Source organism: Fusarium venenatum (genome assembly GCF_020744135.1).
Source record: "Fusarium venenatum strain MPI-CAGE-CH-0201 chromosome Unknown EDB82scaffold_2, whole genome shotgun sequence".
Lineage (NCBI taxonomy): Eukaryota > Fungi > Ascomycota > Sordariomycetes > Hypocreales > Nectriaceae > Fusarium > Fusarium venenatum.
Window position 1 is genome coordinate 3,807,000 of NW_027072130.1, and position 24,199 is coordinate 3,831,198.

A 24,199-nucleotide genomic window follows, 5' to 3' on the forward strand; every position below is an offset into this window, starting at 1 on the left:
GCCAAGCCAAACTTCTTCGAGAATACTACCATAATAGCCTATTGATCCATTGGCTCAGCGGTTAGTATTAGACATAGCACGGCTCAGCCCGATCTAGATCTGCCAGCGATGATCGATCCCCGTTGATTCTAGCGATGTTTCTACATCCGAAGCTTCCACTCTTAAATGATGAGTTAATTAGAAGAACAAGACAAAAAGCTGGACCCGGTTTAGGGATCCTCGATCCTCTTGCTAACGTACCTTTCTATGACACGGTGATCATGACGACTCACGCCGTATCCCTATCCCGTTCACTATAGAATGGGCGCCTCATGTCCCAATTCGGTTCTTGGCTCCCACGTTCTTCATGCAAGGCTTGTGTCGTTAGCTATCCTTGGCATTTACAATGAAGGACCTAATTCGAGACACCATTTTTAGCCATATCCTTCGTTTCTTGACAGGTGGCAGGGTCTTCAAATACCCCGAAGAAGAGGACCCATTGCTATGGAAGAAATACGTTCACGCCGAAAAGTCGGCCAACATGGCTAGACATGGTCAAACGGAAGCACCCGAGGCCGATGGCGAACAGCAGAGCAGAAGATCACAAACGAGGTCTTCTTCTTCCGATACGGCTGTGTCTTCAGGAGAGGCAGGGACTGTGAACGAACCCAGTGGGCGTATTGTTGATAAGGAGAAGGGAAAGGATGTTCATGTCGTGGACTGGTATGGTCCCGACGATCCTGAGGTAAGCCTTCCATCTATCATCTCTTATGGTGTACTGACAATCGCAGAACCCCAGGAACTGGTCACGAATCAAGAGATTCTTTGTCACCTTTGAGATTTGCCTCCTAACATTCTCTGTCTACATTGGTTCAGCCATCTACACAGCCGGTATTCAAGATGTTATGCAAGTCTTTGGCGTCTCCCAAGTCGCCGCAACTCTGGGCCTCACTCTCTTTGTCGCTGGATACGGTCTTTGCCCTATGGTCTGGTCTCCACTCTCTGAGATCCCCCAGATCGGCCGTAACCCTGTATACATCATCACTCTGGCGCTGTTCGTCGTTCTTCAAGTCCCCACTGCCCTTGCAACAAACTTTGGTATGCTTCTTGCTTTCCGATTTATCACTGGCTTCATTGGATCGCCGTCACTTGCAACCGGTGGAGCATCCATTGGTGATATGTACAGTCCAGCAAAGAGGACCTACGGTATTGCTGTCTGGGGTGTTGGGGCCATCTGTGGTCCTACTCTTGGACCTCTTGTTGGAGGTTTCGCAGCTGAAAAGAAAGGATGGACCTGGACTATCTGGGAACTCATGTGGTTATCTGAATTCCCTCTTGTTCTCTTCTTCTTTTTCCTCCCTGAGACATCCTCTGCAAACATCTTGTACCGCCGTAGTAGACGCCTGCGAAAACTCACTGGCAACGACAAGCTTGTTTGTGAAGCCGAGTTGGCGACACAAGACATGTCGATGAAGGACGTTGCGCTGATGACTCTGGTACGACCGTTCCAGTTGAGCTTAGGCGAGCCAATCGTGTTTGTGCTTAACCTCTACATCGCTCTCATCTACGGTCTGCTATACATCTGGTTCGAGTCATTCCCCATCGTGTTTGGTGAGACTTATGGCTTTTCTCTGGGTATTCAAGGTCTTGCCTATCTAGGTATTCTGATTGCTGTTTTCGTTGTTCTGCCGCCCTTTGTTTGGTATCAGCACAAGTACATCGAGCCAAAGTTCAACGAGAACGGGGAACTCAAGCCTGAGTGGAGATTGCCACCATCATTTGTTGGTGCTTTTGCGATTCCCGTCTGCCTATTCTGGTTTGGATGGTCATCACGGGCAAGGATTCACTGGATTGTGCCCATTATTGGCACAGGTTGGTTCTCTATTGGGGCATTCTTGTTGTTCAACTCTGTCTTGAACTACCTCAGCGATGCGTATCCCCAGTATGCAGCCTCCGTTCTTGCTGGCAACGACTTCTTTAGAAGTGCATTTGGTGCCGGATTTGTAAGTTTGGCCCATGACTGGGGTATATACAGAAGCTAACATACACAGCCACTATTTGCGTCGGCTATGTACAAGAACCTTGGGGTTGGCTGGGCTAGTTCTACATTGGCCTTCATCTCCATCGCATTTATCCCCATCCCGTTCTTGTTGTTCAAGTACGGTGAGTGGATCAGACACAAGAGCAAGTATGCTTGTCATGATCTGTAAGAATTTCCGGAAGCCACGGACGAAATCGGATTGGTAAACGGGATATCGGAAAGTGGGATAAAAACAGGGATTCGATCAGATTAGAGTCTATACAAGCTTAATACTTGTTAGCAAGGCATGTAACCCTATAGGTGGATAAAATTTAGTAATGAATGTCATCAACTCCTTGTATCCGGCTATCACTTGTTGGTTGATGGTTGACCCCAAAGGAACAGACGAGACGAATACCTAATTTAGCTCAAGAGTCCGATAAGAACCATAAGATCGTCCAATATGGCAAGATCTGTTCCCAACATCAGATGAAATATTTGCCGCAGGGTGACAGCCAAGGCTGCAGCACCCCTATATCAGAGACATCTGCAGTAACGGAAGACATGGTCCTTTCCGAGAAAAGAACCTTCGCATTAACGTTGGTTGCCATCGAAATTCAACCGCCGCTAAGGCAGGGGGCCAGCATCCACTTTATGCAGATCCTAGGGTCCCCTGCTCTAACTGAAACAATCCGCTTGGTGGACATATTCCTCCAGCCCAGGTTTGCCCTTGCGGCGATACTACCCAAGACGGTGAAGGTGCGCTATAAAAGGTGGCAAAGCATTCTGGAGATTTGAGCTACTCGTGTTATTGGCTGGTTGTCAACTATCATGGAGAAAACATCGTCTATAATCTAAAATGACCAACACGGGTCAGAGTGGATCGCACTCACGCCATGTCAACTCAATCAAAATGAATAAATACTTTAATATTTCCACTGAAATGTCACTCGAGAGTTTAGACTATCGATCTCGAGTCGACAACTCCTTCACATTCGTTCTTCCTCCTCATCTCTCGCCATGAAGTTCCAGTCTGTCTGCCTCGCCTTGGCTTCGGCCAACATGGCTGTTGCCAACAACCTCCTGGCAAACCTTGCTGACTCTTGGATCCGCAACAACCATGAGACCCAGCGAGCTTACTGGTACGGCCGCGCTGTCGTCTTTGAGGGTTACGAGGCTGCCATCGAGTTGACCAAGAACCAAACCCTGGTTGACTGGTACCGCGACCAAATGGATCTTGTTGTCGCTGACAACGGAACCATCATCAAGTACGACATGACAAAGCACTCGCTCGACAACTACCGCATTGGCATGAACTGTCTCTGGTGGTACAAGCGCACCGGCGAGGAGAAGTACAAGCAGGCTGCCGACTTTATTCGTGACAGGATGAACCAGCACCCCAGAACTCCCACTGGCGGTTTCTGGCACCGAGAGCCTACTTACCCCGACCAGATGTGGTTGGACGGTATCTTCATGGCTGATACCTTTTACGCCGCCTGGACCAAGGAGTTCGATGCCAAGAACACCACCGCCTGGGATGATATTGTTCTCCAGTGGGACAAGATCCAGGAGGTCACCATCGACAAGGAGACCGGTCTTCCCGCTCACGGCTTTGACGAGAGCAAGACTGCTGTCTGGGCTGACCCCGAGACTGGTGCCTCTCCCATCATCTGGAGCCGCGCTGTTGGCTGGTACTTCTGGTCTCTGATCGAGGTTCTCGACGTCTTCCCCAAGTCCCACCCTGGTTACAAGCGTCTCCGAACCTACTACAAGGACCTCGCCTCTGCCCTTCTCCGCGCTCAGGGCCCCGAGAGCCACCTCTGGGAGCTCCTCATGGACAAGGAGTACGAAGGTGTTGAGGGTAACTACATTGAGAGTTCTGCTTCTGCCATGTTCACCTACGGCTGGTTGGCTGGTATTCGCCGTGGTCTCCTCGATGAGAAGACCTACGCCAAGCCCGCTAAGCAAGCTTACAAGCGTCTCTACCGTGACTTTGTCACCAAGCACAAGAATGGAACTCTTACCTGGGAGGGCACCGTTGAGGTTGGATCTCTGGGCAGTGATGCTTCTTTCGAGGTAAGTTTGCCTTTTATGATTTCATGTTTGAATCTTTGCTAACAGTTTGCAGTATTACACCGAGGTTCCTATTGTTCCCAACGACACTCGTGGTCACGGACCTTACATGATGGCCGTCTACGAGTGGGAGGTTCGCAACAAATAAGTGAAACGCGTTTATATGAGTAAATGATTCAAGTATATATGTTACATCATTAGATCATATAGAAGCTGAACCGGGTAGTTGGCCATTTTTGAGTCAGCTTAACCTTGATATTATATAATTCTACATACTTCAGCGTCTTTGCGCTGCTTTTCTCTGAACGATTTCACATACCCATTACGTTGAATTGCCTGGCGTATTTAATAATGACTGTCTTTATCAATAAGACGCGACGTGACGCGAACTCTAGTTCTGACGTCAGTGTCCATCTAAGAGGTAGATTTAGCTGCATTTAGGTAGACAGACAAGCTTTCTATCTGCAACAGCCAGATCCGATCAAAGTCCAAATGCGATATTCATTAATTGACATGTCAATAAACAGGTCAATTAATTCTTATTTCGATTCCTTTACATTCCAATTCCAGTACAGTTACGTCATGTAGGCCCGCTTCCGGCCTTACGTCATGTCTCAACTATAGCTGTCACTGTCAGATTCACCTCAAAGCTTCGCCTTCAATCTTTTCTATATCTGATCTAAACAACAAACAACCCAAGTTTCTCGGTCTCTATCTACACAAACATTCAAAATGGCAGAAGTCGCAGCAGGCGCTCTCGCTGTAGAGCAAGTCGTCTCTACCGGCCTCCAGGTCGGCGCAGCAGCAACCGTCGCGAGACCTACACAACCACTCACAGCAGTCCTTAGCCAGTTTGCGTCAACTCCACAAGAGGATGCCTCGTAAGACTCCATGAACTACTCACGCAATTCAACGCTGACTCAGGTACAGACTCTCTCTAGCTCGCTCCCACCACTCAGTCACAGTCATCAACGGCAAAGCCTACATCTTTGGAGGCAAAAAGGACGATGGAAAACTATGCAATAACGATGTTCATGCGGTCGCTATCCCAGGCGAGAACCATGCTCGGGGCGAGGGTGAGTACGCGTGCTACCCAGCTGTAGGCGACGAAGGTCACATCCCCCCTCCACGGATCAACCATGCAGCGTGTGCGCGTCGCGATACCCTCATCATCTTTGGCGGACAGAATGCCGAGGGCCAAGAGGCAGACGATGAATTCACGCTTTGGGAATGGGAACCCAAAGCTGCCCGATGGTCGGTGATAGAGGCAGCTGGGAAAGCTCCCCAGTCCAGACACAGCCATCAGATCTTTTACGATGCCAAAAAGGATAACCTAATTCTACATGGTGGCTACGAGAACGAGCAGCGATCGACAGGTACCTGGCTCTTCGATTTCACAACCCGCCTATGGCATGTTCTACCCGATGCGCCCGCCGCACCTCTCGCCGCGCAGTTCGTCGAAGGCACCCTGTACTCTATCAGCGCGGAGTCGGACCTTCATGGATCAGTACACTACATGAAGACTGGCTTCATTCAGGACGAGTCAATTGACCAGCTCCCCGAGTGGGTAACCGTTGACTTCCCCTCTAATCCTCTTGTCCCCGGTCCTCGACCACGTGTAGGAGGCGCTTTGATTCCTGCCACCACAGGCCACGGCCGTCGGTACCTACTCTACCTTCTGGGCAGCCGCCAGGACGCCGACGTAGCATCCACAGACAAGTCCTTCACCGAAGAACATCCTTTTTACTCCGACATGTGGTCGTTGCAAATACCCTCGGATGATTACAGTGCTACGCGTGTGAAGGATGCCATCCGAGGTGTGATTCCTGGCGTTGAGAATGGCGCATTTAGCTGGCATGAGCTTGAGATTGCTCCGGCAGAGATGACGCAGGAGGCTGGAAAGGTTCATCCTGGACCAAGAGGCTTCTTCGGAGCGGATTCATGTTTAGATGGGAGGGGAGTCTTGATTTGGGGTGGTGTAAATGCGAAGGGAGAGACAGAGGCTGATGGTTGGCTTTTGAAAGTTTCTTAAGCAGGTTAAAAGTCATTGTTGTACATGGGCCAGGTGGGTAGGCAAAAGGAAGACCGGCAATAGGAAGTCAATGCTAGTAATGGAGATATAAGAGTATTATTACAATTGAAATTTCTTCATAACAAAACATCGCACCCTTCAAATAGGTGAACAAACATCACAATGTAAATAAATGACTAAATTATGCTGTCACGATGCCATCTTCCAATGACGTACAAGACTTAGTCAGCATAAATTCTGGCGTTAACGTCAACCAGCAGTGGCCATTTATTTCTTCATTTCATTTCCTCATTCCGTCAACATCAATCCGACAATAAAAATGAGGCGCTGTATCTTCGCATCAAGTTTGAGGGCAACTGTCCCCCTCAGAAGAATCCAAACAACTTCTCTGCGTGCTGTATCCGACACTGCAAAATCTCAACCCATGAATCAATCTCAGCCAACACAGGAGGAAGCTACGCCAACAGAAGACGCAATCAAAAAGACCGCACGTAAAAAGACAAGTGAAGAGCTGGACCAGGAACTACGGGAGAAGCTCGAATCTCTTTCGGGAGAAGGAGGAGGTGCTGGGGTTGAATATGAGGGTGGGAAAGCGGAAGGACTTAAGAGAGGTGTCAAGTCGAATATGTTTAGAGTGATTTGAAAGATTGGGTACTTGTTTCTATGATTGCATCGTCGAACAGTGCTAGTGATTGTCGTACTTGACTTCCTGAATAGTTTCTTTTACCATTGTAGGCTGAACTTCTTGATCGACAGTCCTGTTCTCATCGATCTTTGCTTCATCAACCTTGTTCAAATCCACAGTCTTCAGAGCAAACATGAAGACCAGCATAGGCGCAAGAGCACATGTGGAAGCGATGGCAAGAAGTCTTTGCGTCTCGCGGTATGCTTGGTCAATAGCGGCTCGAACAGGCGTCCCTTTGGCGAACGTTTGAGCAACGACAATGGATTTGTAAATCTTCAAAGCATTTGGTTTGGCTTGGTCGGGGAGGTAGGTTGTAAGTTTCTGGGGAAGCATGTTATTCCAAATCGCACCTCCGACGCTGGGGAGACTGTTAGTAGGATGTTCCGTTTAGACAATTCATGTAAACTTTACCTAGTACCGATGGCAGCGCCAAAGTTCATAGCGGCGTAGTAAACGCCCGTGACGACGGGAACATCCTCTTTAGCAACAAGAGCCTGTATGGATACTTGTGCAGCTGTTTGGTAGAATGCCCGGCCTACACCCACAAGAGTCTTTGCGGTGATGAAAGATGCCTCGTTGGCGTGGCCGCCGTTCATGTTTACCAAGTATATCATCAGGCCTTGACCCAGAACACAGAGGGGAACTCCAATAAAGACAAATATCTGACTGCGTTTTGTGTACTTCATGAGGATACCGACGAGTACAGATGCAATCTGAAATGCCACACGAAGTGCATTGCTGGTTATGAAAGTCAGTGTCAGGCTTTGTTCTTGTTGAAATGACTTACTCGATGCGAGTGGCGTGGCCTGGGCTGAAACCACCAGCTACCTGGAGATAACTCGGGAAGAAGAGTGTGAAGCATGAGTAATGAAAGAAGTCAAGCATGGATAGAACACATGCTGCCACTACTGTACGTTCTTTGATCATTCGAAACGGGACAAAGGGAACTTTTGCAAACTTGGTATCCCAGACAAAGAAAGCTGCGATGACAACAACACCAATGACTAGCATGGCGATATAACTCCCTTGATCCCACCGGTCACTGTTCCTGGCACCTGTAAGGGACAAAGGGATGAGAGTGAGTCCAAGGCCAACGACGAGCAAAAGAGCGCCAGCAACATCGAGATCAACCCACAGTAGGTTCACAATGCGTTTACCCAATGGCTGAGTGCTATCGGCAGCGTCCCAGGCACCTTTCCGTCTATATCCAGCCTTATGAGCCTTCCTCTGTAGGATGTAAAGCGTAATGATTAAAGGTGCGGCGCAGAATGGTAGAATGACAGCCCACATCCCATAACCCCATCGCCAAGTTGAGTGTTTGAGCACACTGTCAGCGACAATGGAGCCGAGATAGAGTGTTGGTATCGAGGCTATCGATTCGGGGAGAGAAGTCCAGAGACCGCGGTTTATGAGACTGGTCGTGTCTGCGATGAATAATTGTTGCATAATGACATAACCTGTATCGCCGATAGCTTCAAAAATACCTCCAGCCTAGAGTGTATTTAGTGAGTTGGGAAGTGATGAAAGCTGGAAGGGTAGAAATACGATGTAAGTCTCAATGTTCTGGCATGCTGCGTACATGATTTGTGAAAGAACAAGGAACAAGATGGAGAACGTAAGACCTTCAGCTCGACCAAAAACCTGGAGCAGATCAGTTGAGGTACATACACTTCCCAATTTGGTTTACTTACATTGGAAAACTTGGCCATAATGGGATATGTAACCAGTCCAATGATTGTTCCTACTACATTTGCTGTAGCGAGGGCCGAATGTCGCTGAAACGCTGAAGTAGCATACGCATCGTAGACTTTGGTGGCATACTTGAGGAACGAGGTAATGAATGTTGTCGCAAACAGACTGTCCAGATCAGTGAATTTTTGGATAACGAATGAATCAGAAAGCTAAAACATACCCTGTGAACGCGATGATCAAGGCCTTCTTTGACCATGAGTCCCGTAGAATATCTGTATTGGTGAGAACATGTTTGTCGTTTGCCTCTTTACGTGAAGCTTCGACATCGCCTGAACTGCGATGATCAGAACTGTTTTCTATAGCCATTTAGACTTCGAATTGCAAAATTATAAAACAACGCAGTGTCACTAGGTTGATTCAGCTGCCATCAACAGGTTATATCTACGCTGTACCATACGTGCGGACGGATTCCGCCCTCCCACAACCCGTCAGACCACTTACCTTGTCGCGGATCCATCTAATCTTATCAGATCCGCAACCGACTTTCATGCCATTGGCTACCATAACCGGTGGGCAAGTTGATGGGCCGATTCGTGAGTCGAAAAAGCCTCAGACGTATTAAGGCCTTTACTCGATTTGGTGTAGTTTCTAGGTTTTTAACATGTGGTGTTATCAATCAGATCAGCAAAGTAGACATTATGAGCCGACAGTGTGGAAATGTCAGCCTTTACACTACTAAGATGAGGTATGCTGACAAGCAAAAAAAATCTTGGTTTGAGTCTCTGGGTTGACATAGTCGCTATAGTTGACACTTACAAGTCTTGTTCAGTAGACAGTACTAATGTTTGTAAGAGGGGCTGTTGGCAAGAGGCAGCTGGCAAGAGAGGATAGGCATAGCTGAAGCTCAAGTTTTTTCTCAAAGTCACTTCGGTCCAAGCTGATCCATTGTTCGGGGCAAAATCCACCCCAGAATTCATGTGGCTTATACGAGTTGCCGCATGTGGACAAGAGAAGACACGAATGCTGGGGTACAAACTCAGAGGCCAGAATTTGTATACAACAAGAGATGGGCAGATATGAAAAGAATAATCACATTTTAGTAGATACATAGTACCTTTTTAATTACAACTATTATATAAAGGTTTGTTAATCAAACAACGGATGATTTAAAGCAAAATACCAACCAACACGTATATTGCACAATTTGGACGCCTGCCCATCTATCTACTTCGAAACTTCTAGCCAGTAGATAAATCATCTACTCAAGGTTGTTGGGAACCTTTGCTCGAATCTTTGGCCCATATAGGTAAAAGATAACGGGCACCGGTGCAAGTACCAGAGCTAGGAACGCCAGTATACTGTTCCCCCAACCAAGACCAAGATCATCATACATGGACAAACCAGCCAGAGGAAGGAGAGCGCCAGCGAGAGATCGAAGGACTGTCTGTGCCGCGACAACTGAAGCAGCGTACGAGATGTATGCGTCAACGAGGTATGTTTGTAAACACATCTGTCCTTGTTAGCAACGATACTGATAAGTGTAGATCAAGAGAGTAACTTACCATGATACCCATAAGGCCAAAGCAGAACAATGCAACGCCAATCATGGGTACAATCCAATGCGTGTGCTGCTCAGTCGACCAACCGTACCAAAATAAGGACGCGACAATGAGTAAACCAGAAGGTAACGTCATCCAGATCTGCAATCGATCCTCAGGGACAGTCTTTCCGTTCTGTGCAATCTTCTTCTTAACAACAACATCTGTCAAACCTCCAAAGATCACTGTTCCGAGAAGCATACCGATGCCGGTGGGCAGATAGGCCAGACCGACTGTTCCTGTGCCGAAGCCGTACTGCATGGCGAACACAAACGTGAATGTGCTGAACATGAGGTACAGGACACCGTAGACCATGGCGACGTAGAGTGAGAGGATGAAAACAGGGAGGTGGGTTGTGAGAAGCTTCATGGGTCGGATGATGGCACTGCGGAAGCGTTGCTTGGCTGTGACACCGACAGTGTCGAGAACAGAGTATAGGTCTTGGTTGCCGGTCTCCTTCTTTAGATTGTTTGCCTTTCGGCGAAGGAGGATAGTTGCGTATGTCTCTGGTGCACCAAAGTAACAGAGGGTGCCCATGAAGCCAGTCTACAATCTTATCAGCAAAATACTCATCTCAACAGGGTCGCGAAACTTACAAGGATAGCAATCAGCCAAAACACCCATCGCCATCCGATAGCTTCAATCATGTATCCACCAGCTAGGGGTCCAATACATGGACCCAGCAACGGCCCCATAGCCCATACAGCCATCGCCTTGCCTCTTTCCTGTACAGGGAAGATATCAGATATGGTACCACTACCGTTGGTGATGGGTGTGGAACCAAAGAAGCCCATCAGGAAGCGAAAGACGATGAGCATGGGCATGTTCTGACTCAAGGCTGTGGCAACGGTCATGATCAGGAACAGCACATTAGATATGTTGAAGATGATGGCACGACCGTAGATTTCGCTGAGAGGTGCGGCGAGGAGAGGACCAAAGGCGAAGCCGAGGACGTATACGGAGACGACAAAGGTGGCGACGTTGCGGTTTGAAGTTTCGAACTCGCGCATAATGTCAGGGACACCGGGGGCGAACATGGATGAGCCCTAGATACCTATGTTAGAGATGTACTGTGTGATGTTCTTTCGCTTCGGTACGTACGAGTGGTCTAAACATGGCCAGTTAGTTAAAAGACTTTGAAGATGTGGCGTCAACTTACGTGAGAAGAGTCATGAGTGACAATGATCCAATGCAAGACCACTTCTTCTTGGCTGTCCAATTCATGGGGTTGTTGGGATCATCAGGTCCATCCCACCCAACAGCGTTGGGATCATGCGGCTGAACAATGTCTTGTCCCTCGGTAGCCTTCTCCTCATCACGCACCTCTCCCGTACAACTCCCATTGTCTGAAGGAGTAAGTGTTCGCTGGCTCCCAGGACGAATATCCTCCAACTGGACACTCTTTGAAGAATCGTTCGTAGCCATGATTAGATAGTCAAAAGCAGTTCAAACAAAAAAGTGTGCAGAGCTACGAGATGGAGAAGAGGAAAACGAAAGATGGTTAATTTATACAGGCTATCTTGGGCAAACAAAAAGTGCAAGCCACCAACTGGAAACGCCCAATTCCGAAACCAACGAGCATAAAAAAAAAAAGGAACCAGAAAACAACCAATCAACAAACGAATATGCAAGTTATCGGAGATGATGGGAAGGCAACATGCGCCGGTTTTATGCGGGGCCCCATAACGGGAGATGTGATATCCGGTCCGTTAGTTATGCATTCTAGCCGACGTTTGTGCAATATTGTGCAAGCTTTCGGCCGGATCGCCCCTTTTTTCTGTTCCGGCTATTTAGACGTATGCAAATGGAGGAGAAGCTATCTCAACTCTAGGCTTGAAATGACTCATGGAGCAATTCAATTCCTTCCATTTCGATTTGGTATTTGTTTGTCATAAATTGCAATGCAGCAGCCACTGAAGCATATCTTACCATGCAAATCAACAGAGCTGACAAAAGTACTGTGAGGGACGTTTGGTACGATCAGGCTGTCACAAATCGGTTGCATACCCGCTGTCAGATAGCCTACTTCCGATACCCATGTCCATCGTGCTTCCTCACCGGCTGACTTGTTGTCTCGTGCATCACCAGGTGCAATAGCTGAGAAAAGTGGATTAAATCATCCGCCAATTAATTAAATGTAGGTAAGCTAACTACTCAAACTTGACCCTAAATTCTGATCATACCCTGGTGTTTCATCTAAGATTTGCGCTTCTGCATAATCTTCTTGAACGGATTCTTACCGCGGAACTTGAGCCATGTGCCGAAATAGACAACAGCATAATTAAACGCGATAAAGGCGCAGAAGATACCAAAGTCCCGCCAAATGTGTCTGTAGTACACACTAAAACTAGCACCGAATTGATCGCCAACCTCATACTGGCAAAACTCACAAATGCCGTTCTCGCCAGTTTGGACGTAGCCACCAGCCATCTCAATGAATGACTTTGTGTACTCGGCGCACGATTGGCCCGAAGGAGGCTCGAAGCGTGCAAACTCACCCTGCTCACAACGAACAGGCTGATTGTGGATTACAGCAGCAAGGAAAGCTTCGAGTAAGTAGTGGAAGGGCGTGAGCCAGTACATCCACTCTCGCCAAAAGGTGGGTAGACCCTCTGGTGGGACAACGACACCACAGAAGGACACGACGAACAGGAAGAAGATGGGGACGAGAAGAGAGGCGAGCAGCTCATTAGGGGCGAATGCAGCGATAGCTTGACCAAAACTCGTGTAATACAACTCGAAGAGGAGAACGAGGAGGAATGCAAAGCCTGAGACAAAACTCGACGCCCGCCAGCCAAAGACACCCCACCACCAGCAATTGAAGTAGATACCGCCTGCGACAATGCGGTAGGGTATCTCAACAATAATAGCGGCAGTGGTCCATGCAAACCAGCTGTAGATCTTTGCGTTGTTCTCGCGCCACTGGAAGATCTGACGCGATTTTAGAAACACGGGCTGCAGCTGCTGGATAAGCGGCGGGCTGATGGTAAGCGTCATGAAGATGGAGAACAGTCTGTTCTGGTAGTCGATTGAAGCAAAGCCAACCTTGTAAAAGGTGAAGCAATTGAAGAGACCTGTCGCGACATGAAGCATCATGTTGCCAAAGATGTAGTCGGGCGATCGCCAGTACGAGATGAAGCTGCGACGAACTACGGCCCAGGTTTGGGTGGATATAGGCATAGCATATTCACGGTCATCTTTCAGGCTCTTAGAAGGCTCAACGTTGCGACGGTGTTGAATGATCTCGTCAATCTCCTTCGCACGCTTCTCGCGCTCGGACGAATCGGCCCAAACGTCACCCCAGTCTTGACCATCGTAGTCGGGGTTGCCAGCACCAATGGCATCGAGCATGTACTCGGCCGGATTGGCGTGGGGAGGGCACTTGGGGCCGCCATTAGACTCGAAGTAATTGATGAGGTTCTCCGAATCATGTCCCAGAGGTCCGTGGTAGACGACACGGCCGCCCGACTTGAGGAGGAGGAGCTCATCAAAGTTCTCAAAGAGGACAGCAGACGGCTGATGGATAGTGCAAAGGACGGCCTGGCCTGCGTCGGCGAGTTTGCGTAGGAAGCGGACGATGTTGAATGCAGCCCCCGAGTCAAGACCAGAGGTAGGTTCATCGAGGAACATGAGCAGTTCAGGCTTAGAAGCCAGCTCGACACCAATAGTCAAACGCTTTCGCTGCTCGGCATTGAGGCCTTGGCCAACGGCACCAATGATAGCGCCAGCGATATCGCGCATCTCAAGAAGATCGATAATGGTCTCGCAGTAGGCCATCTTCTCCTCCTTTGAGACTTCTTGCGGTTGTCGAAGGAGGGCGGAGAATTGAAGGGCCTCGCGGACTGTAGCGGTCGGTTCGTGGATGTCCATCTGTTCTGCAAAGCCGGTCGCGCGCTGGAAGGATTTGGGGAGAGGGCGGCCGTCGACAAGGAAATCACCAGTGATGGTGCCAAATTTGAGACGCTGGGCTAAACCGTTGAGGAGGGTTGTCTTACCCGCACCTAAAGTTGTTAGTAGATGATAGTTAATACGTGATCGAGTAACTTACCTGAAGCGCCCATGAGAGCTGTGAGTTTACCAGGGCGAACGTAGCCTTGGACATCCTGAAGAAGCTTCCTCTCGCCATTCTCGAAGGGGATTGTATAGTTGATGTTCTGGAATGTGAAGACGGTCTCATTCTTAGCAACTTCTTGAGTAACCTGTTCATCGCTCTTGGTACGTTCAGCGTCACCAGTAGCGACAGGATTGCTTCGACCAGACTCTTCGTCATTGTTGTCGCCCTTGGCCCGACCACCGGTAGCGATTGACTCCTCGACCTTCTTGGGGACTTGGCCGCGCTTGAAGACAGTGATAGCACCACCTCCCATGTTAGGCTTCATAAGTTCCATGCCCAAGGCAGTAAGGAACACGAAAAAGAAGAAGAAAGCCCACAAGAAGCCAAAATTGCGCCAAAGATGAGCACGTGTGTAAGTAAAGGATTGCTGAATGTAGTCGGCACCAGAGACAGTTGTTGATCCACGAGTTGAACCTGCCAATGCACAGCCTTGGTTCTGAGCCTGGACACCAGGGCCTTGCGGAACGAGGTATTGACCTTCACAACTGAGCGAAAGGTTGTAAAACTCGTTGGCCATCAGACACTCAAATCCGTACTGGATCCAATTGATCCATCGCAGCCACCCGAACCAGGGGTGCATCGAGTCGGGCGGGATGAGATAACCGGTATACACGACAAGGATCTGAATAGCGACACCAGTAAATCTCGTGGCGACATCCAAAGTCCCGCACCACGCAGAGATGGCACGGAAGAAAGCATACGTCACCATTGTGACAAGCCACAGAATAAGACAGGAGATAAAGAACTGCGATGCTGTACGAGCCAGATTCGCCATAAAGTAGATGAGCACGTTGAAGATAATGACCTGGATAAACACAAGCGGTACATCCACCACCGTCTGCGCAATGGCAAATGCAGAGGGCCGATAGAACGAGAAGGACTTGTGCTTGAGAAGAATGGGCTTGGATTCGAAGGCAGCTGTCTGTTCAGCCAGGGCAAGCAGGGCGTTGAATAAGAGGAGGAAGAACAGAGCACCACCACGAGGGAATGCACCAGCAGCTGTATCAGGAAGATTGAAGAAAAGCGAACCGACGATGGGGCCTTGGAACAAAAGTCCTCCCCATTTACCGAAGAGAGAGGCCTTGTCGCCGAACATGACAAGGAATTGACGGTGTGTGCAGGCCATGACTTGCTTGTGGAAGGCAATTTCGTAATTCTTCTTCTTGCTCTTTTCCGACTCGTGCGCGCGACGCTCCTCAGCGAGTGTCTGTAGTTCGGCCTCAAACTCATCGATATCGCGAAGGTTCTTCTGGTAATCTTCGCTCCGACGGTAGGCATCGGCGAATTCCTCAGGCGTGCGTGGGATGCGATTCTCCCAGCCCTTACGAATGCTGCGCTCATGATCATCCGTCACGGAAGTGAGGAAGTCGGCTGTTGTCCAGCGCTCTGGGCAATCGAAGCCGAGATTGAGGAAATAATTCTTCGCATCCTCAGAACGACCAAAGTACAGGCATTGACCATGGTCGATAAGTAGAACTTTGTCTACAAGGTCGTAGAGCTGTTCACCGGCTTGGTAGAGCGATACAGCAGTGGAGGTATCGGCCATGTTGGTCATTGCGCGGATGGACTTGACGTATTCGACTGCTGTGCTAGCATCGAGACCTTTACTCGAGTTGTCCCAACCTTGGACCGAAGCACGAGTGATCATGGCCTCTGCAATGGAGACACGCTTTCGCTCACCACCAGAAACACCTCGGATGAACTCATTGCCTACTTTTGTGCCAAGCGTGTGCTCAATCCAGAAGAGCTTGGTAACGACACGAAGAAATTCGCGGACGTAGTCTTCTCGAGACTCTCCCTCAAGACGAGACTCTTTACCAGGCGTACGCGTCTGCAGAGCGAACTTGAGTGTACGCTTCACTGAAAGCGTAGCATAATGCAGGTCGTCCTCGGGATTGTAAATGACCTCGCCTCGGAAGTCCTTTGCCATAACAGCGGAGTCGGTTCCGCCATACGTAACATTTCCTTCGACGGACTCAAAGCCCGCGCGCTGGTTACAGAAGGTCTTGAGGAAGGTACTGCATCCAGCGCCAGGGCGACCAAGAACGAGCAGTAATTCGCCCGGTCGCACGCAGCCATCAAAGTTGCTAATGAGGTCACGGACAGGCGGTTTCGCAAGAGCAGCTTTGGGACCTTGGGTAAAGAGCTTGGCCAGCTTTCGGGGGAGACCCATGAAGAAGTCACCCACGGTCGGCTGAAGACTAGAGCCCAAACCGACGCCGCGAACAGTCAATCCGCGGAAGATGACACCGCTATGGCGCGTCTTTTCCTCCTCGCTCTGCTGCTGTCGCTTTTGTCCAAAGATACGGGACATGAGTCGATTAAGCTCTTCATTGTCTTCGCGCTCTTCTTCCTTCTCGGCCGGGGTGCTTGCATTCGTCTTGCGACGGGACAGGACTCGAAAGAGGTCATCTTCTGTCCGGTGGGATTGACGCTTCTCGTAGGGTGGTCTGTCGGGTTTTTCGTCGGTGTTCGACTTTATGGGTGCGAAGACTGGGTCGTTGGGAGTAGAAGGGACGGCGGAGGAATCATCGTTGACGACTACGCTGTTCTTGCGCTTCTCGCTGGGTGACGCATCGTGAGGAGCAAGGATTGTGCTCGAGGAAGAGCGTCGCTCAGAAAGTGGTGGTGGTGGTGCATTGTTGCCATCATGGTCGGAAGTTTGTTGTGCTGGGATGTTGTTCTCGTGGGGGTGTTGAGAAGCCAAGTAACCCCCGGTAGCAGCCCCGACGGCAGATGCACCAAGTGCCGCTGAAGTCCCGTTACCGCTGTAACGGTAATTGTCTTCTTGGCCAGACGTGACATTGTCATAGGTCGTATAACCAGCCGAAGTTTCCGTATCACGACCTACCAAACCAGCCTCAAGCCTATTAGCAGTGTCGATAGTGGGCGTCAACTGGTTCATTGAGTTGATACTGGGCGTCACAGGGAAACCGCCTGGGATATCTTCATCCCGAGGCGTAGGTCTCTCGTCAGCCATGGCAAGGAACTATTTTCCTCAGACAACTGTAACAGATTATAGAGTCACTGACTCCTTTCCCTATCATTTCTGGGCAATTGTTTACTATAATACACTGCTGTTTTTGTTTGTGATATCTATGACGACACCAGGTCTGCCACAATCGGCATTTCGGACAACTTTTCGACCGCGACTGATATAACTAAGAGATGGAAGGATGCGCTTGGTGGAGTTGTAGCGTCATAGACTTTAAGCTTAAAGTGGTGGATATTTACTTACCCTATACATTATCCGGATCTTCCGAGCATTGATCAAGACGTTTTAACAATATCAAAGTCATTTCCAGCTATTGATAGACTTTCCACGTGTTAGACTACTTGATTGCGTTGCTTTCCAGCACTAGTTACTCATGACGTTTGACGCGTGGAGCGGCGGCCTTTTTAAATGTCCGTTGGTGTCTCAACTTAATAAACTTTGACTTTAGTAATCCAAGTACGACATCGGGGAGGATCGAGGGAGATCGACCATGGATCACACCTTTGGCAACTGGACATCATTATCTGATGGATGAGTGCCTGAAAATCTATTCTCGGATTATTTTACAATTTACCGGCCCCGATATCAAAATTGTGTGCTCGTTAGGGCCAAGATGGCTGTTTAATGAGATGGCTCTGCCTATCGTACACTGTCCTGTCGCATTCTTGCGATGGCGCGTCAAAGACATGGCGGCCATGCAGGTAAGATAATTTGCTCTTTCGTGTAACACGAAACGCCATGGAACCTCAAATTCTGTGGCAAAAGCGGGCACGATTGCGAGTCAAAAGCGAACAAAATGACAATCCAGGGTAGTACAAAGCAATGCACATTGGCATAACGTTGAGTATGCTTGTCACTGAGGCGTCGGTGGTAAGCCATTAATTAAATACTTGTTGGGGCGATGTTTCACGCAGACTTGAAGCCCTTCTACCTGATTTTCGTCTTCCCCATAATCTTCAAACCGGTCTGATGCATCGCATTGTCCCTCAATCCCATTGTTCTAAATACGACATTTCGCACTGAATTTTCCGGCTATCAGGGGTTCAAATACTCGTCAAGGCACTCATTCCAGCTACCTGGATAAATAAAGCGTGCTAGTAGTAGCAGCCGTTCCTCAGCTTATGGCTCCCGATGATCGTCGGCTTAGGATGGCACCAGACAATCCAGATTCAGTTGCTTGCATCTGTTCTCTGTGGGCTGTCTCAGACAGATTCATCTTTGCATATCCGTGTTTCTCCGAACAGCCCATTAGATCTTGATATGCGGAGAGCTCAAAGAAGAACATGAACATGGGATGCAGAGCATGCAAAAGCAAAATACATTTTGGCCACCAGCCTGAGTCAAATATAATTCATCTGGGGTATAGTGCCCGTTACATTTCAGGACTGGAGCTGTGAAAAGGAAATCAATAGTTGATATATGGTTAGTAAAAGTGACTCTAGCCAGAAGGAATATCGATATCGAGGCTCGGCTCATCAAAATCGCTAGGCAGGATTACGTCTAAATTTCGATCAATTGACGACTCCAAGATGACCGGCAGCGTGTCTCGCCCCTACTTCAGGCACGCTTCCACTTGTGGTTGCCAGCTTCATCCTTGCATGCCAGGCCGCTGTTTCAAACATGCCCAAAGCCAAGAAGAGAAATACACCAACAACCCAGGGGTGATTATCTTGCCAATCAAAGACCAGGGACCGACCGCCGACTCACTTCTGACGAATAACGGCAATGCTTCCCGTTATACCATACAAGCTCCGGCCGCGGTACTTAGTGATACTTCACTTACAGCTGGGCAAAACATCAGCAGATATCCTCCATGCTGAATCGCAGCAGAGACACCAGGACACCAAGCAGCGACATGCAGATGAGACATGTGGGTGATCGCGGTGAGTACGGATGTTTATCTCCTGGTTAATAAATTGCTTCTGTCCGATGTCTGCGTCCAATAGTCATAGCTGGTGTACTGCGTACACAAGTTGATCTGGTCAGCGGGAGAAGACAGAGGCTCGCAGACGTGAAAAAAGTATTTGAAGAAGAGGCTCCCCGACATAGAATGTTCAATACAAGCCATCAAAGCAAACATCAATCCTCTGTTACCTACCCACCTCCTGCAATCATGCATGAACAGCCCAGTGCCCAGCAGCAAGAGAGCAGCGACAATACACAACACCAGAACGGCGCAGAACCAGCCCAGCCTAATCAAAACCATTCTCAGTATCAAGACTCATATGTCGTCCCTGCGTCTCAACAGCCCGTTGAACAAGATTTTAATTATCGCACCAACATCACTGTCCAGTCGCAGCAACGCCAATGGCCACAGGAGATGTGGTACCATGGTCCAACCCACCGTGTGCTCTACCGCATTGACTTGGTATTGCATGAGCCGGGGTATCAAAACACTCCACCACAAGACACTGCCCCTGCCCAGAACACTGAGCAAAACACTCACGGAGGTGGGACCAACGGTTGTTCTTCAGCATGAGGGACTTCGCCAAGAGGGAAAGCAATGGCAGGGTACATGAATGATACGATACATGGACTGTTATGTATACGAGCAAAAGGGGGGACGCGCAAGTAGTTGACATTTGCTTGAAGTATGCCACACATTCACAAAATGGCATATTTTTGTTTCTTCAAAAGAGAAACGAGGATTTCCTGATGTCTGTCTGCACAGGAAACGAAAAAATGGGGTCTATTGTATTAGCATTAGTGGCCAGCATTTATAGGAAACGATACCATCCACTATCAATCACTTGTTTGAACTTAGCACGTAAACTTCCACTCAACGTTTTCCCAACCTTCTCTACTCTTGATGTGCGCACCAAGACCAGCGCCATACTTTTCAGGACGCACCGTTCCACTGGCAAGCTGAGGCCCAAGCTTCTTCATATCGCCGAAGCCCATACTCGTAGCTTCGACATCAAAGCCAAGTAGCAGAGAAGATGCAAAGCCAATGATCTCTGCAAAGGCAAAGTTTCGACCGGGACACAGGTGGCGTCCACCACCAAAGGGTATGTATGCTGCTTTGCGTTTTCGCTCCTCGTCAGGGCTGCCCTTGGAGGATGGGTGGAAGCGCTCTGGGTCGAAAGTGTTGGCATCAGGACCCCAGACGCTTTGCTCATAGTGGGCTACGCCAGCTGGGAGTTGCATGTCTGTTCCCTTTTTGAGGAGATATGTAGTTCCTTCGGGGGTCGTGATGGTTGTATCCTCTAAGATGCGGCGCATACTGACGGACTGATTGACGAGACGCATCGTTTCGCGGTAACAGCTGACAAGAAGGGGAAGCTTAGCTTCATACTCTGCAATATTGAATGTCACTGTCTTCTTCCCGTTCTCGTGCGCTATCACAGCTGCGGCTTCGGCTTCGGATCGCACACGTTTGAGGAGATCGGGTCGGTCGAGGATGTACAGTAGAAGCCAGTAGAAAGTAGGCACGGCATTGAGCGTTGCGACATTGGGTAAGATGACTTCGAATTTCCCGATCTCGGAGCCCGTGAGACCGTTCTTGCGGAGGGCGCCGGCGCGGTTGCGGACGATGGCTGATACGGTTGGGTCGGTAACGTCGTGATCTTCTGAGTACCATTTGCAAACGACGTCTTGAAGAGTTGAGCGCGCTTTGTAGGCTTTTGGCATCGTGATCGAGGGGTACAGGGAGAGGAGGAAGTAGGGGACGGATTCTTCGAAGCACCTGTGCGAGCATTTGTTAGCGACGATGATGATTAGCAGGCGCTTTTTACTTACCACATGTCTTCAATCAACTGTGGATTGAGTTCGAAGGGATCAGTGTCGCCGTAGAGAGCTTTCGTGGTAGCCAAAGACATGACGTCCCGACACCACTGATACAGGTTCTCGACTTGTAGCTGTCCATTTGTGACCTTCTCTTTGCCATGTGTGTCTGCGTGGGCGCGCATCGTCCCACTGCTCATAGGATCCAGCTTCGCTGAGATGCAGGCTAAGAAATGGACGTTCATCTGGTGCAAACTCGCAGTTTGGAAGCTCGCGTGTATCGCGTCGGTGAATTCATCGTAAACGCCTGGTGCTTTTACTTTCAGGAACTCTTCTTGTGTCAGGTCGAATGTTTTCTTGGCGTAGTCAATTGCGAACGGCTCGAATGACGCGGTTTTGTTGCGGAGGAGTGATTGAAGAAGGTTTGGATCGAAGACGGCGTAGAGTTTGCCATTGAGCATGGGGAGAGTCACGATTTGGTGGTTGGGGTACGCATTGCTGTAGACTTGTGTTTAGTAATAGAGACGGACAGACTGGAGCAAGAGGACGAACTGAATGAGTCGGCCATAATCTGCCTGGTGACGAATGATACCCAGAATGTGACCGATCCATGGAATTGTTGGTTTTACAACTGGTGGTTCACGTGGGTCGACGCGGGGTGTCAGCAAATAATTTAGCAACGACAGCGCTATAACAGTCGCTATTGCCGCTGTGGTCCATGCTGAAGAAGAGCTTAGATTTCCACTGCGTAGATCCAGATACGTCTGGGCCAAGAAACTGCCCGAATGAGAATCCATTGCCATTACACTGAGCAACGCTATTTGATATCGTACTGGTGGGAAGGAGAATGTAAGATCATGGCCAGACTTTTATTCAGAGGAAGGATTAGCTAGTGCTGACTGTCATTGTGCCTCATCGTCTATTTGATCTTATTCCAAGCTAGAGATCTAGTTAGTGCTGACATGATTGTGACCTTGGACATGTTTCTAGGCGATAGACCAATTAGGGAACGAGGATTCGTGATCATCATTCCGTGTTTTGGTCAGGTTGTATTGAACTTCAATTACTATTCAACACTTGTATTATTTACCCAAGATCATAGCTTCGCGACTGGTTTCTCTGCAGCAACCTTTGCCTTCAAAACCCGTCTCAAGATCTTTCCACTGGGTGACTTGGGAATGATGTCCAACACTCTTACACCACCCTTCAACCACTTGTGCCTCGCCTTGTGCTGCTCAACATGCTGATGCACAGCTTTCACAACTTCATCGCCAGAGATACCGCTTGCTTCTCTACTCTTAACAATAAATGCCAAAGGAACTTCTCCCGCGCGCTCGTCGACAATGCCAATTACTGCGCTGTCTGCGACGTAGGGATGGTCAAGGAGATGAGCCTCCAATTCAGCTGGCGCAACTTGATGACCCTGGAACAATTAACATATGAGCCATTACGAGATGTTGGTGGTGAACAAACCTTGACTTTAATAAGCTCCTTAATCCGATCAACCACAAAGAAGTGCTCGAAACCACGTGGCGACTTTCGCACGAGTACTTCGTCGCCTGTCCTCAACCAGCGCCCGTCTTCTCGCCAGACGAATGTCTCGGCATTGGCTTTCTCATTATGCAAATAACCCAGCACCACGTTTGGAGCTTGGACGTATAGCTCGCCTGGTGTTTCATGCTCTGTGACTTCGTTGCCGTGTTGATCGATGATCTTTACCTTTGCACCCGGTAGGAGAGAGCCTGATGATCCTAGAAGGGCATCTGCTTCGCTTGTGTGAAAGACCGAGGGTGATGCTTCCGTCAATCCTGTCTATCATTAGTATGCTTTAGCCTTGCACTGTAAGTCTGCGTAACATACCGTAGCCTTGGCTGATACGCCATTTGGGATATAGCTCCAATAACTTCTGAATCGTCTCACCTCCCAAGGGCGCAGCGCCTGAGAAGACGAGTCTGACGGAACTGAGATCGTATTTACGACACTTGTCCTGACTGCTCAGAAGCTGAACAATGATAGGCGGCACGACGCTGAGTTGCTCGATGCGGAACTTCTCAATGTAGGCCAGAAGCTGATCGAGCTGGAAGCGCTGTAGTACGATTATCTCGTCGCCTCGATACTGTGCGATGTGCGCAATGACAACTAGTCCATATATGTGGCTGAAGGGTAGTAACCCAAGGGCTACTTGTGTATCGATGCCGTCTTGTTGTCGCGTTACACTCTCGTACGTGTGAATCATGAGGGTGCATGCAATGACGTTGTAGTGAGAGATCATAACCGCTTTCTATATTGCATTAGATAAGCAGCTGGCTGGACGAATTGCCGTTAACTTACGGGGAGACCAGACGTGCCGCTTGAGTAGCAGAGGTACGCTGTCTGTCTCTTGCCCTGTCCTGGTACCCATGCGGGGATGGACAAAGCTGGGAGATTCTGACCCTCAGAAATGAGGCCTTCAATTGACTTGTAGGATCCATCTGAGGGCGTATCAGGCAGGGGAAGCAGAAAGATGTGCTTATCGGGAATCCCAACTGCCTTGGCTGCTTTTAGAGCAGTACTAAGGAGAGGAGCGCATGTAAATAGCGCTTTCGCCCCAGATGATCGAAGCTGGTGCTCCAACTCAGACGCTGAATGCGCCGAACTAGCTGGTGTGACGATACCATCTACACGGTGAATAGCGTGTGTAACGGGGATGTAGTCAATCTGATAATCTCATTAGTCCCTGTACTAAATCTTGGAGAGGATATACTCACAGAGTTGAGAGCATAGATGGCAACAACTCTTTCCCAAGCTGTTCCATCATGAGCATCAAATCCAACGTTTTTAGCCAAACCCCGCGCGAGAAAGTCGACTCGCTGGGCAACTTCAACAGCAGAACGCGATTGACCGGTGACGCCGCATGTATAGGGACTTTTTGAACCAGAAAAAGCTCTTCGGCCTGCTTTATCGGTATTTATAAAGTCTGCTACACTAATTGAATCGGGGATATCTGTCTTTGTTAGAATACTTGGTTGATTGAGTGTAGGGTTGGATGAAGACGCGTACTAGGTAGCTGAGGAGCCCAAGAAGGAGGATTAAACGCCATTTTAACAGGTTATCGAGATGAACAAAGAAACACAGTTGATCAAGTTGAAGTCAATTAGTCTAGGAAGCAAGGTAATTTGTATTTGTTCCTACCCCGGCTACCTCGGTTTGCCTGTTCAAGTTCCGCGGCAACAATACCGAGTTAAATTTAGGGATCTACGGGGCCCCGTTTTAGGGGCTGAGGCCAATTACAAGTGACGAATATGATGC

The 24,199-nt window shown here is 49.0% G+C and overlaps 9 protein-coding genes across 9 annotated transcripts; 4 read left to right on the top strand and 5 right to left on the bottom strand.

Moving 5' to 3' along the window:
- Positions 1–385: 385 nt before the first annotated feature.
- On the top strand, positions 386–2,598 carry EDB82DRAFT_444485 (major facilitator superfamily domain-containing protein; the record flags this gene model as incomplete). The annotated part of the gene is made up of 3 exons (XM_025734213.2): positions 386–724; positions 771–1,982; positions 2,031–2,598. The coding sequence occupies 3 exons, from the start codon at positions 386–388 to the stop codon at positions 2,187–2,189; spliced, it is 1,710 nt and encodes a 569-aa protein (XP_025585042.1). The 3' UTR covers positions 2,190–2,598.
- Positions 2,599–3,001: 403 nt separating this feature from the next.
- On the top strand, positions 3,002–4,342 carry EDB82DRAFT_554861 (Six-hairpin glycosidase-like protein). The gene is made up of 2 exons (XM_025734214.2): positions 3,002–4,075; positions 4,128–4,342. Exons 1-2 carry the CDS (start codon positions 3,020–3,022, stop codon positions 4,218–4,220), a joined length of 1,149 nt encoding a protein of 382 aa, XP_025585043.1. The 5' UTR covers positions 3,002–3,019; the 3' UTR covers positions 4,221–4,342.
- A 192-nt stretch (positions 4,343–4,534) lies between these two features.
- On the top strand, positions 4,535–6,263 carry EDB82DRAFT_497883 (uncharacterized protein). Its single transcript, XM_025734215.2, has 2 exons — positions 4,535–4,953; positions 5,003–6,263. Exons 1-2 carry the CDS (start codon positions 4,805–4,807, stop codon positions 6,102–6,104), a joined length of 1,251 nt encoding a protein of 416 aa, XP_025585044.1. The 5' UTR covers positions 4,535–4,804; the 3' UTR covers positions 6,105–6,263.
- A 65-nt stretch (positions 6,264–6,328) lies between these two features.
- On the bottom strand, positions 6,329–8,847 carry EDB82DRAFT_574479 (major facilitator superfamily domain-containing protein; the record flags this gene model as incomplete). The annotated part of the gene is made up of 6 exons (XM_025734217.2): positions 6,329–7,147; positions 7,201–7,527; positions 7,577–8,280; positions 8,335–8,430; positions 8,481–8,646; positions 8,702–8,847. 6 exons carry the CDS (start codon positions 8,845–8,847, stop codon positions 6,790–6,792), a joined length of 1,797 nt encoding a protein of 598 aa, XP_025585046.1. The 3' UTR covers positions 6,329–6,789.
- Positions 8,848–9,573: 726 nt separating this feature from the next.
- EDB82DRAFT_566415 (major facilitator superfamily domain-containing protein) lies at positions 9,574–11,890 on the bottom strand. Its single transcript, XM_065609826.1, has 5 exons — positions 11,239–11,890; positions 11,181–11,187; positions 10,676–11,125; positions 10,044–10,625; positions 9,574–9,991 (listed from the first exon to the last, which is right to left on the bottom strand). The coding sequence occupies exons 1-5, from the start codon at positions 11,502–11,504 to the stop codon at positions 9,740–9,742; spliced, it is 1,557 nt and encodes a 518-aa protein (XP_065464696.1). The 5' UTR covers positions 11,505–11,890; the 3' UTR covers positions 9,574–9,739.
- Positions 11,891–12,174: 284 nt separating this feature from the next.
- Positions 12,175–17,470, bottom strand: EDB82DRAFT_554865 (ABC-2 type transporter-domain-containing protein). Its single transcript, XM_025734219.2, has 2 exons — positions 14,128–17,470; positions 12,175–14,080 (listed from the first exon to the last, which is right to left on the bottom strand). The coding sequence occupies exons 1-2, from the start codon at positions 17,171–17,173 to the stop codon at positions 12,276–12,278; spliced, it is 4,851 nt and encodes a 1,616-aa protein (XP_025585048.2). The 5' UTR covers positions 17,174–17,470; the 3' UTR covers positions 12,175–12,275.
- A 1,831-nt stretch (positions 17,471–19,301) lies between these two features.
- EDB82DRAFT_523906 (uncharacterized protein) lies at positions 19,302–19,667 on the top strand (the record flags this gene model as incomplete). Its single annotated transcript, XM_025734221.1, has 1 exon — positions 19,302–19,667. The coding sequence occupies one exon, from the start codon at positions 19,302–19,304 to the stop codon at positions 19,665–19,667; it is 366 nt and encodes a 121-aa protein (XP_025585049.1).
- Positions 19,668–19,948: 281 nt separating this feature from the next.
- Positions 19,949–21,714, bottom strand: EDB82DRAFT_474603 (cytochrome P450; the record flags this gene model as incomplete). Its single annotated transcript, XM_065608025.1, has 3 exons — positions 19,949–20,873; positions 20,927–21,409; positions 21,446–21,714. The coding sequence occupies 3 exons, from the start codon at positions 21,712–21,714 to the stop codon at positions 19,949–19,951; spliced, it is 1,677 nt and encodes a 558-aa protein (XP_065464697.1).
- EDB82DRAFT_161790 (uncharacterized protein) lies at positions 21,510–24,150 on the bottom strand. The gene is made up of 6 exons (XM_025734223.2): positions 23,951–24,150; positions 23,659–23,894; positions 23,243–23,608; positions 22,772–23,192; positions 22,385–22,719; positions 21,510–22,334 (listed from the first exon to the last, which is right to left on the bottom strand). The coding sequence occupies exons 1-6, from the start codon at positions 23,988–23,990 to the stop codon at positions 22,008–22,010; spliced, it is 1,725 nt and encodes a 574-aa protein (XP_025585051.1). The 5' UTR covers positions 23,991–24,150; the 3' UTR covers positions 21,510–22,007.
- Between the last annotated feature and the right edge of the window lie 49 nt (positions 24,151–24,199).